The sequence below is a fragment of the Chiloscyllium punctatum genome, chromosome 35 (genome assembly GCF_047496795.1).
Source record: "Chiloscyllium punctatum isolate Juve2018m chromosome 35, sChiPun1.3, whole genome shotgun sequence".
In the NCBI taxonomy this organism is placed as follows: domain Eukaryota; kingdom Metazoa; phylum Chordata; class Chondrichthyes; order Orectolobiformes; family Hemiscylliidae; genus Chiloscyllium; species Chiloscyllium punctatum.
In genome coordinates this window covers 16,202,821-16,223,593 of record NC_092773.1, presented here as the reverse complement: position 1 = coordinate 16,223,593, position 20,773 = coordinate 16,202,821, and the positions used below count along the sequence as shown (strand labels likewise).

General features: G+C 43.4%; 1 protein-coding gene across 5 annotated transcripts in view; it reads left to right on the top strand.

The window, feature by feature from the left end:
* The window catches only part of nsd3 (nuclear receptor binding SET domain protein 3), a 104,753-nt gene extending 85,528 nt beyond the window's left edge, over nt 1–19,225 (top strand). For all 5 annotated transcript variants that reach the window (XM_072554119.1, XM_072554120.1, XM_072554116.1 and 2 more), the window contains 2 exons: nt 7,721–7,925; nt 17,402–19,225. In XM_072554119.1, the coding sequence (XP_072410220.1) occupies nt 7,721–7,925; nt 17,402–17,649 (453 nt within the window). In that variant the 3' untranslated portion in view covers nt 17,650–19,225. The remainder of the gene's footprint in view (nt 1–7,720; nt 7,926–17,401) is intronic.
* Nucleotides 19,226–20,773: the final 1,548 nt, after the last annotated feature.

The following is a 20,773-nucleotide window of genomic DNA, read 5'->3' as shown; positions in this document are numbered from 1 at the left end:
ACCCAGAAAATAAAACCGTCTTATTCCTCTACAAACACTGCCCCAGGTTAAATTAATAGCTATGGCTTATATTTTAATTTTAATCAAGAGCCTTATCTACAAAAACATATAATCAAGAAACAACCCACTGTACTCACTAATACAGCCTTTGTATTGGACAGACTTAAAACAACAATTAACTTATCTGATTCTGTGTTGTGAACTTCGCCCAAACCAGTTCCTCCAAGATTAGTTGTGAAATTCATTGTTTGTTAATTTTCCCAGACGCACTCCAATGTCCAGCGATACATGATTTCAAAAACAGCAAAGACAGTAACTGTGCAGGTTTTCTCTCTCTCTCTCTGTCTCTCCTGCACTGTCCTCACGATGTGCACAATGTTTATGCAGTTGTCATAATCAAGGTGTCTCTCTCTCCAAACTGTCATACATGAGCATATGTAGAAGATACCAATAGAATGGTGAGAATGCCATTAAATAAAACTTTCCTTGTTTCCTTTCCCGTCTGTCACAAACCTCAACTAGGAGCTATGTCCTTTCGGACTTCACTTCAGTCAGTTGTGGTGCCGCTAAGGTGTTGGTTATGGACATTTAAGTCCCACATCCAGAATACATTGTATGCCCTCACCACCCATAGGTTTTCCCAACAACGGCATTGAACATAAAGAATAATGATCCATCAGCTGAGGAGTAGGGGGTGGCGGGAAGTATCTTTGACCTCGTGTCAACACATTTGAAAGGTTTCAGAGTTCCAGTCGAGAACTGTTTGGGTGGTTCCATCCAAACTATACCTCACTGCTGTTGGAACAGGACATAGTGATGAAAGGTGAAAGTGAGGACTGCAGATGCTGGAGATCAGAGTTGAAAAATGTGGCGCTGGAAAAACACAGCAGGCCAGGCAGCATTCGAGGAGCAGGAGAATCGACGTTTCGGGCATAAGCCCTTCTTCAGGAATGAGACTGGTGTGCCAAGCTGGCTAAGATAAAAGGTAGGGGGGAGGGAATTTGGGGGAGGAGCGCTGGGAAGATGATAGGTGGAAGGAGGTGAGGGTGATAGGCTGGAGAGGGGGTGGGGGCGGAGAGGTCGGGAAGAAGATTGCAGGTAAAGAGGGTGGTGCTGAATCCGGGGGTTGGGACTGACATAAGTTGGGGGGAGGGGAAATGAGGAAGCTGGAGAAATCTGCATTCATTCCTTGTGGTTGGAGGGTTCCTAGACGGAAGATGAGGCGCTCTTCCTCCAGGCGTCATGTGGCCAGGGTCTGGCGATGGAGGAGGCCAAGGACCTGCATGTCCTTGGCGGAGTGGGAGGGGGAGTTGAAGTGTTCAGCCACGGGATGGTTGGGTTGGTTGGTGCGGGTGTCCCAGAAATGTTCTGAAAGTAGGTGGCCTGTCTCCCCAATGTAGAGGAGACCACATCGGGTGCAGCGGATACAGTAAATGATGTGTGTGGAGGTGCAGGTGAATTTGCGACGGATATGGAATCACATTGGGGCCTTGGAGGGAGGTGTGGGCGCAAGTTTTGCACTTTTTGCGGTTGCAGGGGAAGGTGCCGGGAATGGAGGTTGGGTTGGTGGGGGGTGTGGACCTGACAAGGGAGTCGTGGAGGGAGTGGTCTCTCTGGAACGCTGATAGAAGTGGGGAGGGGAATATATCCTTGGTGGTGGGGTCTGTTTGGAGGTGGCGGAAATGACGGAAGATGATACGATGTATCCGGAGGTTGGTGGGGTGGAAGGTGAGGACCAGTGGGGTTCTGTCCTGGTGGCGATTGGATGGGTGGGGTTCAAGGGCGGAGGAGCGGGAAGTGGAGGAGATGCAGTGGAGAGCATTGTTGACCACGTCGGAGGGGAAATTGCGGTCTTTGAAGAAGGAGGAGGCCATCTGGGTTGTTCGGTAATGGAATTGGTCCTCCTGGGAGCAGGTGCGGCGGAGGCGAAGGCATTGGGAATATGGGATGGCGTTTTACAGGGGGCAGGGTGGGAGGAGGTGTAATCTAGGTAGCTGTGGGAGTTGGTCGGTTCTCCTGCTCCTCGGTTGCTGCCTCAATAGTGATGAAAGGTAATGGTTGTTTCCGGGAACAAAACAGGAATTGCTAGGAAAGCTCAGCAGGTCTGGCAGCAAATCTGGAGAGAAAGCAGAAGTTCTGAGGAAGGATCATTGGATGCTGAAATATAAACTCTGCTTTCTGTCCACATAAACTGTCAGACCTGAGTTTTTCCAGCAATTTATGTTTTTATTTCTGATTTCCAGCATCTGCAGTTGGTTGGGGCTTTTTTGTTTGTGGTTCCTGGGACATTGCCTGTCTGGGATGAGTTTGAGAGAACGACTATGTTATAGAGTCAATAAGAGATGTACAGCACAGAAACAGACCTTTCAGTCCAACTCGTCTATGCCGCTCAGCTATCCTAAATTTGCCTTTCAAAAATTTGCATTGGCGTTCCTCATAAAATCTGATCTTAGCAAAAGCCTGTTGATGAGTTTTTGCTCCCCCTTTGATTCTTGTTTTGAAAGGGAGATGTTGTGCTGGTGTGGATTGTGTCGCAGCATGTAAGCCAGAAGCACAAAGTCTGGAATGGCCAAATAAGATTACTTACTTAGAACAGTACAGCACAGGAACGGGCCCTTCAACCCACGATGTTGTGCCAAACATGATGCCAAAATCCCTTCTGCCTGCCCTTAGTCTGTTCCTTTATTCCTTGCTTATTCATGTGCTTATTCTCTCACGCCCCGATCATATCTGCCTCCATCACCACCCATGGCAGCACGTTACCGATTCTTCAAACTCTGTAAATAAAACTTGCTCCTCATATCTCCTTTATATAATTGTAAACAGCAGAGATCCCAGTATGGATCCCTGTGGAACACCACTAGTCACAGACCTCCAGCCTGAAAAATACCTTTCCACCACCACCCTCTGCCTTGCCCCCTCCAAGGATTCAGAAATTGATTCAGAATCCATGTGTCCAAGTTAATGTGGATCCCATGCACGTTAATCTGGTGGATGAGCCTATCATGAGGGACATTGTCGAAAGCCTTACTGAAATCACAGTAGACAATATCCACTGCTCTACCCTCCTAGATCACCTTTGTCACCTCTTTGAAACATTCAGTCAACTTAAAAGACATGACCTGCCCACATAAAGCCCTGCTCACTGTCCGTAATTAGGCTGTGCTTTTCCAAATGTGTATAAATCCTATCCCGAAGAATTATTTCTAATAGCTTCCCAACCATTGATGTGAGACTCACCCGTTCCTGGAATTATACCTATTACCCTTCTTGAACAGAGGAACAACATTAGCTACTCACCAGTCTTGTGAGACCTCTCCAGTGGCTAATGAGGATACAAAGGTCTTAGTCAAGTCCGCAGCAATCACATATCTTGCCTCTCTCAACAACCTGGGGAGATTCCATGGGGATGTGTCCACCTCAATGCTCTTCAAGAGACCCAACACCACCACTTCCTTGATCTCAAAATGCTGGAGCATGTGAGCATGCTCCACATGCTGAAAATTTGGCCAAATGGTTAGGATCAATCTGCTATCCTTGCAACCTAAGTGGATCGCGTACAGTAAGAGAGGAAGAGATTCCTGGTCAGACAGGCTTGTTATCGTTATTTATTCTCTTCCTTGTAATATTGTCTGCTAGGAGGCTTCATTTGTAACTACTGTCTTGGTGTCCATGGGGATGGCATGGTTTGGCCAGCTCCTGAAGCAGCAGCAGGTGGACTGTGGTCTGGATCTTTCAGGAAGAGATGGTCATGCTATTGCCTATGAGGCAGGAGGCCTTGCTGGTGATGTGCTCAAAGATATTGATGAATGAGTTGATGACACTCATGGCTGCAGAGGAGATGCTGGTGTCCAGGTGGACCTGCTTAAGCACCTTGTAGATGCTTCTCGCCTTTGATATGCTTCTTAGTGGCTGTTTATTTGGGACCCTTGTTAGGCACCCTCCCTTGCGTCAGACGTACTATAAGTGCAGTGGAGGCTTGTGGTGCAGAGAATTGAACAAACTCTGATCAAAACAGCACACCCAGTTAGAGATTTGAACTCTGGATTATCGGGTAATCTTATGCTCTATCAACTGAGCTACCAAGCTCCCGTTCGTGTAGAGCGGCATGTCTCGAGCCGTAGCAGGTTGCAATAGGGTTGCATGGAATCAGACACAAGCATGTGCTATTTGGTAGGGGAAACCAAGAAAGATAAAGGAAAGATGATTTCTAAATCCACCATAGCTGTTCAATTGACACATGATTACAAGAAGTGTCCTGACATTCCTTCTTGAACAAGGATGTTATTTTGCAACTCACTGATCTCTGGCCTCCCCAGGCAGGACTGGAAGATCATACAAAGCCCTTCTCTTATCTCTACACCCACTTCACTAAGAAACTGGAATGCATGTTGCTGGGACAGAGTCTTATCCAGTCCAAGTTCTTTCCAGTTTGCCAGTATTTTCTTCCTGTAAAAATATGAATCCCATTAAGCAAGAGAGCTGACGGGTAAGGTCGATGAGCTCAGGGAGCGGATAGGTACATCTGACTGGGATATTATAGCTATTACAGAAACCTAGCTAAGAGAGGGACAGGACTGGCAGCTTAACGCACCAGGGTTAAGCGACTTGAGGTGGGATACAAGTGGTGGAAAGAGGGGAGGGGAAGTTGGATTTTTGATTAAGGCGAGTATCACAGCAGTAGTCAGAAATGAAATATGATGGCTGAAGGCTCATCTACTGAGGCTTTGGGGGTGGAGCTAAGAGGGAAGGGGATGGTGATATTATTGGGGCTGTACTGTAGGCCCCAAATAGTCAACGGGAATTAGAGGAACAAATATGCAGAGAGACTGGGGAGACTTGCAAGAGCATTAGGGTTGTCATAGTAGGGGAGTTTAATTTTCTTAACATCGACTGGGACAGCCAGAGCATTAAGGGCTCACATGGGTGGAATTTGTTAAGTGCGTCAAGGAAGTTTCCTTCGGAAGTATGTTGAGGATCCTACTCTGGAATGGGCAAAAGTCGACCTACTCTTGGGAAATAGGGCAGGACAGGTGACAGTGGGAGAGTACTTTGGGACCAGTGACCATAATTATATTAATTTTAAAATAGTTGTGGAGAGGGACAACACTGATCCACAGGTTCAAGTTCTAAGTTTGAATTTTGATGGAATTACACAGGAGCTTGCAAGAGTTGATTGGAGGCAAAGGAACCTCTGGCAAGTGGGAGGCCTTAAAAAGTGAGATAGTTAAAGTTCAAGGCCAAAATGTTCCTGTGAGGGTGAAAGGCAAGGTTGGCAGGAATGGAGAACCCTGGATGACAAGGGATATTTCGGCTTTGACCAGAAAAAAGGAGGTGGTATGGCTCAGGTACAGGCAGCTGGGATCAAGGATATATGCAGGGAATACAGGAGAAGAAAATCAGGAGGGCAAAAAGTAGGCACAAGATAGCCTTGGCTGAGAAGATTGGGATGAGTCCAAAGAGGTTCTTTCAGTATATGAAAGGAAAAAGAATAGCTACAGAGGGAATAGGACCCCTCAAGGACCAAAGTGGACATGCAGGAGATAGGTGGGGTCCTCAATGAATATTTCCCCTCTATGTTTACAGTGGAAAAAGATAAGAAGACCAGAGGTTCGGAAAGTTAGTGGTGATCTCTTGGGGTCAGTCTGTTGGATGTATTAGAATGTATGAAGGTGGATAAACTTCCTCTTCTGACAAGATATATCCAAGAACACTGCAAAAGGCCAGGAAAGAAATTGTGGGAGCCTTGGCTGATATTTTTGCACCATTGTTAGCCATGGGTGAGGTCCCAGAAGACTGGAGGGTAGTGAATGTTGTGCCCTTATTCGAGAAGGGCTGCAAAGGAAAGCCTGGGAACTATAGACCAGAAAGCTTAACATCTGTGGTGGGTAAGTTACTTGAGAAGATTCTGAGGGATGAGATATATATACATTTGAAAAGATAGGGTTTTATTAGGAGGAGTCAGCATGGCTTTGTGAGTGGGAGATCATGCCTCACAAATTTGTTAGAGTTCTTTGATGAAGAGACCAGGAAGGTTGATGAGGGCAGGGTGGTAGACCACTATAGAGATTTCAGTAAGGTCTTTGATAAGGTTCCACACGCTCGGCTGCTCTGGAAGGTTAGTCGCATGGAATCCAGGGTGAGCTGGCAAATTGGATACACAATTGGCTTGATGGTCAGAAGCAGAGGGTAATAGTGGAAGGATGCTTGTTAGACTGGAAGCCTGTGACTAGAGGAGTACCTCAGGGGTCGGTGCTGGGCCCATTGCTGTTTGTTACCTCTATCAATGATTTGGATCAGAATGTACAGGCATTATTAATAAGTTTGCTGATGACACTAAAACGGGTGGACAGTATGTTATGGACAGTGAAGAAGGTGATCAGGAATTGCAGCAGGACCTTGATCAGCTGGCGAAGTGGGCTGAGAAATGGCAAATGGAATTTGATACAACTAAGTGTGAGGTCTTGCATTTTGGAAAGTCAAGTCAAGCCAGGAGTTTCATGGTGAATGGTAGGGCCTTAAGGAATGTTGTGGAACAGAGGGACCTTGGAGTTTAGGTTCACAGTTCTCTGAAGATGGAGTCACAGGAAGACAGGCCAGTGAAGAAGGCTTTTGGCACACTGGCCTTTCTCAGTCAGGGCATTGAGTATTGAAGGTGGGAAGTTATGTTGTCGTTATATGTGACATTGGTGAGGCTGCACTTGGAGTATGGTGTTCAGTTTTGGTCACCTTATAACAGGAAGGATGTCATTAAACTGGGAAGGGTTCAGAAGAAATTCACAAGGATGTTGTCAGGTCTCAAGGGTCTGAGCTCATTCTTTTTCCCTGGGTTGGGGAATTGAGGACTAGAGGGCATCCATTTGAGGTTAGAGGGGAAAGAATGAAAGAGAACCTGAAGGGCAACTTTTTTTACACAGAGGGTGATATGCAGATGGAATGAGCTGCCAGTGGAAGTGGGTGATGTGGGTACGTAAACAACATTTAAAAGGGATTTGAACAAATACATGGTTAAGGAAGATTTGGAAGGATATGGGCCAAGTGCAGGGAAATGTGGTTAGCGCAGATGGACATTTTGGTTGGCATGGACGAGCTTGGGCCACAGGACCTGTCTCTGTGCTGTGAGACTCCATGATTCAAGTTTTTCCAACCCTTTCTTATGACTAAACATATGTCACCCTCTTTGTGTCGGACAGGCACCACCTGACCAGAGTATTGCCACGACTTACTGTGGGTTGCAGAAGATTTCACGCACTCTTTGCGAGTTTTATTTTCCTCTTCACCCCTCTTTTCAATTTGTGGTGTATGACCTGGCTATCGCTTGAAACTCCAACCCCCTTAATTATTTTGATCCCTCATATTCTGTATCTGCATTATCATCCAAGGTGCTTGATCTTTGGCTCTCTTCCCTTTTACCCTTGTTGGATTGAACCTGTACCTGGAGCATCTCCTCTTTAAAAGATAATTCATTGCTTGGTTCCAGTTTGTCCTGTTCATCTTTATTGGATCCCCTCTCAACCCACAAAGGTAGTTATCTTCCAATTTTGATTGCTACTTAATAAAAGCCTAGTTCAGAAAAAACCAAGAACTGTGAAGCGTTCATGGGACTGAAGTGAAAGCAAACAAGTTACTTCATCAATGGTGACATATTTTAGAAATAAAAACTTGGTCATTTGCTGCAGTGATATGATGAAACTGAAGTTTTGCCTCTTGGATTTACTAGACAGCTGCTGCAACGGCGAATGAAGAAAAGGCAAAAAATGCAAAGAAAAAGATGAAGAAACGTAAAACCAAAATAGATATCAGAAAAATGCATGAGGACTACTGCTACCGATGCTGTGATGGAGGCGAGCTTGTGATGTGTGATAAGAAAGATTGTCCCAAAGCATACCATTTGTCATGCCTAAACTTGACTAAACCACCCTTCGGTAAGCATCAGTATATATGTCTGAAATAAATATCGCTTGGGGTACTTTTAAAATTACTTTTAGCTACGGAACATTATGGGTTGAGTGCATGTTGAAATGTGACCATGTTTTGAAGATGCTGTGCAAACCAAGTTAGTGTGACTTTCAACAGTTGGTTGGATGTCAAGGAGCTGTGTGCTGCTTGTGTCTGCAGCTCTGAGACCCAAGCTGGTGCTTTAATCTAAATGTTGATCTCCATTTGAGCAAGGTTGTTCTCACTACCCTCTGTTGTAAACTTATTTTTCTGCAGGTCACATCAGAAGGTATTGCATGATTTGAAGCTGTGAAAAATGAGTGAAAGATTTCAGTTGTTACCGACCAGGCCAGACCCACTCAAAACATTTCAAAAAGTAGCCCAGACCCGAACTTTGCTCGTTGTCTTAAGCAGGTGTACAGTGGATATTCCAGGAGAGATGCAGCTGCTCAAACCACTTGGTTTTAAACAAAACAATTTATTTACAAGATAACCGAATGACACACAATCAAAAAAGAAGAGAATACCGAATAACTTAATGTTTCAAAAAACCCAGCAGGTCATCCCAACTTAATGTTGCTGTTCCCAATGCGTGCAGCCATCCCCATAAACACGTCTTGGCAAAATAAAGGTTAAATCAAACCCAGGGTCTTAGAGGAGAGAAACCAGAGAGTGAGAGTACCAGCATGGACCTGCTTCTTTGGGTCCAGCAGCTTCAAAAACACTATTGTTCTAAAACCAGAGAAAATCTGAGCTGGCAGAACTGGCCACCTCCCTTTCATTATACAAGTGTTTTTTAAAACTTGAAAGTCTTCTGCATGAGACAGTATCTGTTAGCTATAATCAAACTGGCCCTAAAACCCATCAACTAGGACTTTGCAGAGTCTGCATCTTTCACGACCTCTCTGGAAAAAAAATCCCAAGGACCTTGTTAAAGGAGCAGCATAGTCACACCTCTCCCCTTTAAAAAAAAAAGCCCATCAATACCTGAAGATGGCTTCATTCTCAAACCCCTTCATCCTAAATTGTTAGTACTCTACAAGGCACATATACATTACATTGATTATAAACATGTAATACTACACTATTTCAGTCTGTTGTACTCCTGCCACTGCACACTTCCGTTTCTCATTCAAGCCTCGTTCTGCAATATGCATAATTTTCAAATTGAATGGCTGTAACAACAAGCTTCATCTAAACAGTCTGCTATTTTTGTCCTTAACCCATTAATGTTTATGGAGGAACTTATGATCAGTGTATATGATTGTCTCAATATGATACTAGTGGCATAACCATTGAAATGTTGAACGCCAACACCAAGCTCAAAGTCTCCTTCTCAACCGTTGAATATTTCCACTGATGAATGTTCAGTTTCCTCGAGAAATAGCTGACAGGTCTTTCTATCTACTCGCTGTCTTCCTGTAAGAGCACAGCAGTGACACCCATGTCGCTCACATCGATAGCCAGCTTGAATGGCTTTGCATAATGAAGTGTGGCTAATACTGGAGCAGTGGTTCACACAGCTTTCAGGTTGTCAAATACATTTTGATCGTCTGCCATCCACTGAAACCTCTTGCCTTTCTTCAGCAATTCAGTGAGTGGAGGAACCACACTGCTCAAACATAGTGTAAAGTTTTGATAAATCCAGACAATCCCAGGAATTGTAGTACTGCTCCTTTTGTCGATGGTGTGGCAAGCTCCCAAATAACTTTTGTTTTACCATCCCATAGCACCATTTTTTCCGTGTCCAAAAACATGGCCCAGGAAGGTGACTTGGGCTTTGCCAAATTCACTTCTTGCCAGGTTTATCACCAAACCTGCCTTCCGAAGTTGATCGAACAAGTCTGATAAATGTTGCAAATGTTCCTTCCATGTGTGATTGAACATTGCACAGGAATCTACATATTCGGCACAGTTGGGTACTCTGGCAATAACCGTCCTGGTTAGTCTCTGAAATGTGGCTGGCACATTTTTCATATCATGCAGCATGACTTTAAACTGATATAGTCCGTTCGGCATTGTGAAAGCCAAAATTACCGTTGCTCTTTCTGACAAAGGTACCTGCCAGTATCCTCTGAGCAATATAAGTTGAAATATAAGTTGCTTGCCCCACTTTCTCAATACAGTCTTCGAAATACAGAATCGGATATGCATCAGTCTTTGTGATGGTACACATTTCACTTTTGGGTACCATCTAGTTTTGGCACAATTGCAATTGGTGAGCTCCAGTCACTCTAACTCAATGAAGTATGCGTTCGATCTCCTTTTGAGTCTGTGCCAACTTTAGACCATTGTGCCTCTGCAGATGTTGCTTAATCGGAACAGCATCTCCTCTAACTACATCAAAAATAGTTCCACATATCTCCCCTGTGATAATAATAACTCTTTCAGGTCATTTTGATTTTCCTCTGGAAGGTAACTCAATAATTTATCCCAATTTTTGACAACGTCTTCATAGTCCAATTTACTTCAAGGAATATCCAATTCAGGATCCTGTGAACTTGGTTCTCCACTCTATATTGTAAACAGTAACACAGTCTCCTTTGGCTCTCTTTCCCTGTCAGAATACCTTTTGAGCATATTCACATGACTCTGAGATTTCTTTCTGTCTGGAGTCCATATTAAGTAGTCCACCTCATTTAATTTCCTTTCGACTTGATAAGGTCCACTAAACGTTGCTTTTAAAGGTTCACCTGTCACTGGAACTAACACAAACACCTTATCTCCGATAGTAAAATTGAGTTTTTGATTTCTTGTCTGCTTCCTGTTTCATTGTATGCTATGATAGTTTTAAATGCCGTCTAGCCAACTCCCCCGCTCGATTTAACTGTTGCCAAAAATTTGACACATGGTCCAAATACGTGATCTCTGAATTCTGACTTAACAATTTGTCCTTAATCACTTTTAGCGATGCTCCCACTTCATACCCAAAAACAAATTCAAATGGATTGAATTTGGTCGATTCATTCGGTGCATCTCTCATCGTAAAAAGCCCCTTATCTCAATTATTTGGATAGTCTTGACTATTAGCCCTCAACATGGTCTTTAATGTCTGATGCCATCTTTCTAGTGCTCCCTGTGATTCTGGATTGTACGCAATCGATTTGAATTGTTTTATTCCAAAGCTATCCAGAACTTCCTTGAATAATTTTGATGTGAAATTTGATCCTTGATCTGGTTGTATCTCTATAGGTAGTTGGTATCTCATGAAAAATTTGAGTAATTCCTTTACAGTCCTTTTAGCTGTGATATTGGATAATGGAATGGCCTCTGCAAATCAACTGGACATATCCATTACTGTTAACAAACACTGATTCCCACTGTTTGTTTTAGGTTGGGGTGCTCTGCAATCAATATGGGGGAGGCAATGGCTTAGTGGTATTATCGCTGCAGAAGCCCAGAATAATGTTCTGGGGACCTGGCTTTGAAAACCTGCCACGGCCAATGGAGGAATTTGGAATCAATAAAAATATCTGGAATTAAGTGTTGACTGATGACCAATTATCAATTGGAAAAAACCCCATCTGATTTACTCATGACCTTCAGGGAAGGAAATCTGTCATCCTGACCTGATCTGACCTACATAGGGCTCCAGAGCCAAAGCAGTGAAGTTGACTCTCAACTGCTCTCTGAAACAGCTAAGTAAGCCACTCAGTTGTATCAATTGCTAGCAAGTCACAACAAAGAAATGAAACCGGATGTACCACCAGGCATTGACCTTGGAACCGGAAAAGACAGCGGCAAAAACGCAAAACAGCCTTGACAACCATGCAAAGTCCTCCTTACCAATATCTGGGGGCTAGTGTTAAACGTGGGAGAGCTGTCTCTCAAATTAGTCAAGCAACAACCTGTCGTAGTCATGCTAATGCAATCAAACCTCACAGATAACACCTCAGGCACCACCACAACCATCCATGGATATGTCCTGTCCCACTGGCAGGATAGACCCAACAGAGATGGTAGCATAGTAGTATACAGTCAGGAGGGAGTTGCACTGGGAGTACCTGACATTGACTCCGGACCCCATGAAGTCTCATAGCTTCAGGTTAAACTGGTTACCACTTTCTGTCCTCCTTCGGTTGATGAATTCATATTCCTCCATGTTGAACAATACTTGGAGGAAGCACTGAGGTGGCAAGGACATAAAATGTACTCTGGGTGGGGGATTTCAATGTCCACCACCAAGAGTGGCTCTGCAGCAGCATTACTGATTTGAACTGGTCCTAAAGGGTGTAACTGCTAGACTGGGTCTGTGGCAGGTGGTGAAGGAACCGACAAGAGGAAAACACATAGTTGACCTCCTATTAATCTGCCACTGCAGAAGCAGCTGTCCATGACAGTATAGGTAACTGTACTGGAAGAGCTTGGCTAGGAAAGCAGCAAGTTCTGGAGCACATGTCTTCAGTACTATTGTTGGAACGTTATCAGGGCCCATTGCCTTTGCAGTATCCAGTGCCTCCATCAATTTCTTGATGTCATGTGGAGATGAAGGCCCACCTTCACGTGGAGAATAGCCTTCATTGTGTTGTGTGGCAGAACACTGTGCGAAATGGGACAGATTTCAAATCAAGCCAGCAGCTCAAGACTGGGCATCCATGAGGCTCTGTGGGCCATCAACAGCAGCAGAACTGTAATCCAGCACAATCTGCAACCTTAAGGCCTGGCATATCCCCTACTCAACCATTACCATCAAGCCAGGGGATCAATTCTGGTTCGATGGAGAGTGCAGGAGGGCATGCCAAGAGCAGCGTCGGGCATCCTTAAGAATGAAGTGTCAACTTGTTGAAGCTGCCACACAGGACTACTTGTGTGCCCAATGGCATAAACAGCAAGTTGTAGACAGAGCTAAGCGATCCCAGAACCAACAGATCAGATCTTGGCTCTGCAGTCCTTCCACATCCATTTGTGACTGGTGGTAGACAATTAAACAACTCACTGGACGAGGAGGCTCCACAAATATCACCATCCTCAGTGATGGAGGACCCCAGCACATCCGTGCAGAAAATAAGGTTGATGCATTCACAACAATCTTCAGTCGTAAGTGCCTACAGGATGATCCACCTCAGGCTCCTCCAGTGGTCCCCAGCAGCACAGGTAACAGTCTCCAATTTGATTGACTCCACATGACATCAAGAAATTGATGGAGGCACTGGATACTGCAAAGGCAATGGGCCCTGATAACGTTTCAACAATAGTACTGAAGATGTGTACTCCAGAACTTGCTGCTTTCCTAGCCGAGCTCTTCCAGTACTGTTACAACACTGGCATCTACCTGACAATGTGGAAAAAGCAGGACAAATTCCACCCAGCCAGTTACCGCCCAATCAATCTACTGTTGGTCATCAGTACAGTGATGGAAGAGGTCATCAACAGTGCTACCAAGCAGCACCTGCTCAGTAACCACCTGCATAGTGACACCCAGTTTGGGTTGTGCCAGGGTCACTCGGCTCCTGATCTCGTAATAGTCATGGTTCAAGAATGAACAAAAGAGCTGAATTCCAGAGGTGAGGTGAGAGTGACAGCCCTTGTCATTTGACCAAGGCCGCATTTGACTGACTATGGCATCAAGGAGACCTGGCAAAACTGGAATCAATAGATATCCGGGGACAAACACTCCACTGGTTAGGCACAAAGAAAGATGGTTGTGGAGGGTCAGTCATGTCAGCTCCAGGACATCTCTGCAGGAGTCTCTCAGAGTCATGTCCTAGGCTCAACCATCTTCAGCTGCTTCGTCAATGACCTTCCCTCTGTCATAAGGTCAGAAATGGGGATGTTCGCTGATGACTGCACAGTGTTCAGCACCACTCGTGACTTCTCAGATATTGAAACAGTACGTGCTCAAATGCAACAAGATCTGAATAATATCCAGGCTTGGGCTGACAAGTGGCAATTACCATCACCAATACGAAGCACTCTCACCACCGCCCCTTGACATTGAATGATATTACCGTCACTCAATCCCCCATTGTGAACATCCCTGGGGTTACCATTGACCAGAAACTCAACTGGACTTACCACATTAACTCAGTGGCTACAAGAGCAGGTCAGAGACCACGGATACTGCAGTGAGTAACTCCCCTCCTGACACCCCAAAGTCTATCCGCCAACTACAAAGCACAAGTCAGGAGTGTAACTTGCCCAGATGGGTGCAGCTCCAACAACACTCAAGAAACTTGACACCATCCAGGACAAAGCAACCCGCTTGATTGGCACCACATTGACAAACATGAACTCCCTTCACCACTGGGGCTCAGTAGCTATCTACAAGATGCACTGCAGTAATTCACCAAAAATCCTTTGACAGCACCTTTCAAACCCATGACCACTTCCATCTTGAAGGACAGGGCAGCAGGTACTTGGGAACACCACCACCTGCAAGTTCTCCTCCAAGCCACTCACCACCCTGACTTGGAAAGATACTGCTGTTCCTTCATAGTCATTGGGTCAAAATCTTGGAATTCCCTCCCTACCAGCATTGTGGGTCAACCCACAGCAAGTGGACTGCAGTGATTCTAGAAGGTAGCTCACCACCACCACCTCAAGGGCAAATAGGGATGGGCTATGAATGCTGGCCGGCCAGCAACGCCCAAGTCCCATAAATAAATTTTTAAAAAATCAATTAAAACTCTTGTAAAAGGCTGCTCAAATGAAGGAATAGATATTAAAGGTGCGGGTTTTATTACGGCCTGTGGTGTTCCAATTTCCTGACATGTATGACATGTCTGGCAAAATTCAACAATATCCTTGTGCAGTCCAGTCCAGTTAAAATGTTTTTGTATTTTAGCTTGAGTTTCTCTCACTTTAAAATGACCCTCTAGTGGTCGCTCATGTGCCACTAGCAACACCCCCTTTCTTTCACCCACTGGCATTATGACTTGATGAATTTATGCCCATTTCTCATCTGCCTGAATTTGGGATAGTCTCACTACTTTAGAAAGTGGATTTTTGAACTTCTGTTTAAGTACCAATTTCTGAAGTTCAAACTCCCTCTCTTGATTGCTTTCTTCTCTGTCCTTATCTCTTTCTCTCTCTCTTTCTCTTTCCTCTGCTTTAAATCACAATTCAAACTTTTTCATTTCTGTTGCCCTTTCCCGGTCTTTTGCCTTTAACTCAAGCTGCTTCATTTTCAATTGAATTTCAGCCATCTCTAAAGATTTTGATGGTGTTTCCAGCAAATTTAAATGCAGTAATTATCACCCCTTTCTTCATGGAAGGAGGCAGCTCCAGCTCCAGCCTGTCTACTAATTCCAGCAGCTTGTCCTTAATCACATTTTGGAAAACCCCAAAGTCACTTCTTCCATTTCCAGAAATCTAATGGTGAATGGAAGAGCCATTGCTATCCCAAGCACTGTTTAAATCAACCGAATTCAACACCTAGAACAAAAGACACTAACACCTACCACTTGCTACCTACGTGTCCAAGAACCCTAATCCCAAATCGTAACAAAAGAACAAATCCTGCAAAGAGCCCCCAGTTTGTTATTGACCAGGCCAGACCCCCTCAAAACATTTCAAAAAAGTAGCCCAGACTCAGGAGAGATGCAGCTGGTCAAACCACTTAGTTTTAAATAAGACTGAATTTATTGACAAGATTACCGAATGAAGCCCAAACAAAAGAGAACACAATACCGAAAAACTTAACCTATCCAAAAACCCAACGGGTTCTCCCAACGTAATGATGCTGTTCCCAATACTTGGCCATAAACACCCCTTGGCAAAAAAACGTTATATCAAACCCAGGGCCTTAGAGGAGAGATGTCAGAGAGTGAGAGTACCAGCATGGACCTGTTTCTTTGGGTCTAGCAGCTTCAAAAACACTATTGTTCTCAAACAAAATAAAACCAGAGAAAATCTGAGCTGGCAAAACTGGCCACTTCCCTTTCATTTACAAGTGTTTTTTTTAAACTTGGAAGTCTTCTGTTTGAGGCAGTATCTGTTAGCTATAATTAAACCGGCCCTGACCCTTCAACTTAGACTTTTTGGAGTCTGTCTTTTACGACCTCTCTGAAAAAAATACCAAGGATCAAATCACCTTGTGAAAGGAGCAGCATCATCACACAGTGCTTGATTAAAACCTTCAATTTCCACGTCAGTTTTGCTTGTGAGCAGAATAGTGTTGTTGTTCTCTAAGAATTTTCCAATCTAATCTTTTGACAAACTACCTGAAGTTTGGATAAAAACAGTACCTGTGTCAGTTTTAGATTGCTTCAGTCACTGTTTAAAATTTTTATCCGATTATTAAGGGGATCTGATCAGGAACCTGTGTTACATACCTCACAATGCAGGTATAGTACTTTGAGGATTTCCAAAAGAATTTATTTGGATTGTTGCATGGGTTTGGTGCTTTCTCAACATCTACAAGACTTCCAGTGATGTGGATGGGATGTGTGGAGTGTGGTGGGGGAGAGGTTCTAAAGTTCTTGATAAGCAGAAGGTATGAGGCAGTGGAGGAGCAATTAACACTTGGTGCATCATATATTATCTTAGGGCCATTGTTGTGGTTTCAGGAAAGGGCAAAGCTGAGACTGGCTATCTGCTGGTTCAATTGGTTACTGTTGACATGATGGTAAATAAAGTGCTGAAGGTTGCATGGTGCTAGGAGGCAAAAGAAAGGCAGTGATACAGTAATTGCATCTTTATTAGTTGTTCTTCTTCTGTGTTGAAGGTTTCTGGGAAAAACTTATTTGGTTCAATATCAGGGAGAAAATGGTCTTTACCTGGTCTGGCCCACATGTGAGACGGACCCGCAGCAATGTGCTTGACTCTTAATTACCCTCTGGGCAAATAGGGAAGGGCTATAAATGCTGGTTGAGTCAGCAGTTCCCACATCCTGTGAACGAAGAAGATAATTGTTTTTTAATACGAGCGGAGAAAAATATACTACAATGTTATAAAAACATAGTCTTTTTATCAACCTATTCAGAGTTGCTCTCTCATACCTCTGGTAAAGAGAGGTGGGACTTGAACTGAGGCCCCCTGGTCCAGATGTAGAGACTATCTGGTAATGGAAGAAGGGCCCAAACAATTTTGTGTCCCTATCTCTTAATTCAGAATTGTGTCTCCACTATCAGCGGAGATATAAATGACAAATGTGTTATCCCTTAGATCAGTGGCATGGAACTGATCTGATTGTGTCCATTTACTCAACCCCAGGCTGAGATTATAGAAGAAACCTTAGTCGTACTGCTTTATATGTTTCCTTTCTTAAAAAATATGGAAATGGAATCTTGGGTGTTGCCAATTTCCCAAGTTGACTGGTGCTCCACTTGACTTACGAAGGCAGTGGGCGAAGTGTTATCTGCTGCATATGTGAAGGACTCAGTGTTGTGGATGTGTGGAGAACCACGAGTTTTTGAAATTTGTCGGAAGCAGCTACAATGTTTTCTAGTGTGGAAAGCATATGATGAATTGAGCTGTTCGTATTATTCATAATCCCAACTCCTGTTTTTCCTTCAATCTCCAGGAAAATGGGAATGCCCTTGGCACCATTGTGACGAGTGTGGCAAATCCTCAACTTCCTTCTGTGACTTCTGCCCAAACTCCTACTGTAAGGACCACCAGAAGGGAGCCTTGATTGCTTCAGCGTTGGATGGCCGGCTCTGCTGCTCTGAACATGACCCAAACTGCCCAGCAGAATTTGACTCATCCTCCTCTGTCAGTCTTCAGAACAATTCAGCAGCTGAGGACACCGGTGAGGAAACCACTGAGTGAAGATTTCAAAATGGAGATGCCATGGACTTGAAGTAATAAACAGGGCAACATTTAGTGTTGTGTTCAAATGGCTCTGGGGATTGTAAATCATGCAGAGTGGAAAGCTCAGAGATTCCAAGGGAGTAAGTAAAGATGACCAAAAGATTGTTTTGATTTTTTTTCCCCTTTTTATGTTTCGATTTTGGACACCTCAAAGTGACAACTGTTCTTCAAGAATTATTAAAAACACAGGAAATGGCACTTAATTTTGTGTTAATCAAAATAGGTAGTGATTAGTGGTATTTGTATCCAACTATTGTTGCCCTTTTGTCCACTAAAAACTAAAATTGAAGGGCAGTGCAGCTTGCCCTAATCATGTTTAAATGATAATTGATCATTTGTGGGGTTGGAGGGCGATGGAAAAGAATGGTCAATGGACAATTCTGTTGGGTGGTCAAAATGAAAAATTCAACACCCAGTAATCACTCCCTGAGCATACCCTCCCCTCCTCCAATGCCCATCCAGGTTGGAAAGTGGATTACATCCAGCACTTTGTTAATTCTAAACAGTCTTACAGTGGGCCACCTGGATCTGCTCAGAACCAGGAATGGCAAAATAAAACCCATGTTAGAAGCAGTCAGAAAACTGCCAGATCAACAGTTGTTAAGCCTCAACATTTTACAGGGCAACGAAGAGAACACAAAGGGGTTTGAGTTCCAGTATGGAATTAGGTTTGAAGTCTAACAGTCGCTGGTGGTGTTGTGTTTTATTTGAAGCTCAGAAAATGCACATTAGTCTGAGCTTTGTCCCTTGTGGCTTAGGATGTTGTCTGATGTGGAACCTCGCTCCCACAATTTACTTCTAATTTTTATTAGTATTTACAGTACTATTTTTTCCACATTTATAAGTGAGTGTTATAATTTGAGTTCTGCCTTTTTGGAGTTCATAGTTTCTGTTATCAGCACTACCATTATGGCTATGATGATGTGATTTTATTATTTTTATACATTTATATGTAAAAAGCAAAAATTATGACAGAAAAAAATCATGTTTTTTTTAAAAAACTGAAACTTAGAAGTGTCATCTTTGCTCTTAACAGAGTGTTTTATGGACAAACTAAAAAGTTCTTACTGAGTGAAAGTACTCCGAGAACCATAGGATTATACACAGCTCAGAAGGAAACCATTCTGCCCATCAGACCCAAGCTAGCTCGATAAGAGCCACCAAGATTTTATTCCTATGAAATTAGCTTTCACCATAATTTCAGGCAGTCAATGTCTGATCATAATTCACTGTACATAACATTCTCCCCATCTTGCACCTGGTTTTCTTTACAAGTTATATTAACTGTGACCTATGATTACTGATGCCTGTTAACCCCTCCACCCTGACACTGATGCAAGCCATTTCTTGCAATTTACTTCATCAAAAACCCTCCTGATTTGCCAAAACCTTCTCTGTGAACCTATGATTCTATGCTACAGTACTCTTGTATATAATAAACATTAAACTATGTCTGTATGTTTAAATAATCTTATAACTATCACGTTCTGATATTAGAACTTGGGTAGAATAAACTTGTGATATTTGTTTTTCAGCATTATTCACACATTGTATTTAATGGCAGAAAAACCTCCTCATCCATCACATGTCTATGTGTTGCAAATTCAGGGTATCTGTTTGATAAAAAGTCTCGGTAAAACTACCAAGTTTCCTCAGTTGCATGGACTGGATTTTATCTTTAATTCTCTTTTGCTTTCCCACTCAAAGTTTGCATCCACTGGCTCAAGGGGCATTGCTGAGCTGTAAGCATTGCCGACCACATGAGACTTCCCCTTCAGTTGTGAGTTGTACTGTTAGCTTTAAAATGAGCAAAATGGAAGTTACATGGAGTAGCTTCAGTAAGGTAATAACTACTGGCCAATGTGGACAGGATAGTGAATCTACAGGACAGAAAGGCCATTTTTACTCATGCATCTTCTCGCCAAAACATGTAATTCCCATATCCAAACTGTTTCTTGAGTATGGACTTTGCACACAAACATGTGTAAATAATACATAATGTTGTGGCTGACAGGAGATGGAGGACAGAAGAGGAGCTATCTTGCTCTGGCTCCAAATAGATCTGGAGTTGGAGGTTTTTTTCCCCTTCCTAAAATAGCTGCATCTTCCATCATGCTCGCAAGGAACCTCCAATCTCATTATATTGTTGTCCCCAATTCGAAATGGGAGCTGCCATAGTGGCGAAAAGCCCATAGTCTGTTCTAATAGGTGGTCCATCTTGCTTTAAGAGATGGTGTCTCTATTTTAGTAAAATTTTCATGATGATCAATGGGAGATTTGCACTTGACATAAATAGTGTGATGGAAGGAAATGTCTCAAAAGCTGGTTATTCAAATGACTTTCTCCTGTTTATTGCCTGATTGTTTTTCCAAGCCAGGTTTTCCTCTTGTGAGATATTAGACTCTTACAGATTTCGCAACTTTACATTTCTTCTTCCATTATTTGTTTATGCTTTTACAGCACAGATTTTCACAGACTACCTTAATTCAGTTTTTCATCTCTCTCGCGCTCTCTCACTTTCCCGCCGAGTCTGGGGCAATACCTGAGAACATTTGGATGGCTTTCAGATGTTTAGTTTTAAGCCAAATCCATTAGAAAGAACACATGAAAATGTCTTATCCTCAGGAAATTGTTTTCGTGGGCATTATGTGCTCATTGTTCCCACTTTGCCATGTTTGATAAATCACTCAGCACTATGGCCAGACATCTTAGGGCCTTCTGGAGAAGTGTGTGAATAACCTGACTCCCAGCAATGTCCATGGGAAGATGGGAGAAAACACAGTTTTATGTCTTTGAGGGTGTCCTCCTTCACATGTGTAGAGTACTGGAAATAGGAATGGATATCTTTGGACAAGTAAAAATAGTGTTGCCATAGTCCCATTAACCTCAAAGCTTGACAGCTCTGAGCCTGACGGGCACCAGTTTGATGACAAGTGCATCCAAAGGTATTGAGTGTGTATTTGTTTTTCTTTTTGTTTCATAATTGGACAACTTGACCCATTTACCACGTGGTCAGAGCTTTGGGTAGTGAATGAGGAATTAGAATGCATTATCTGCACCTTGCTTTGGTTTTACTGTGCAA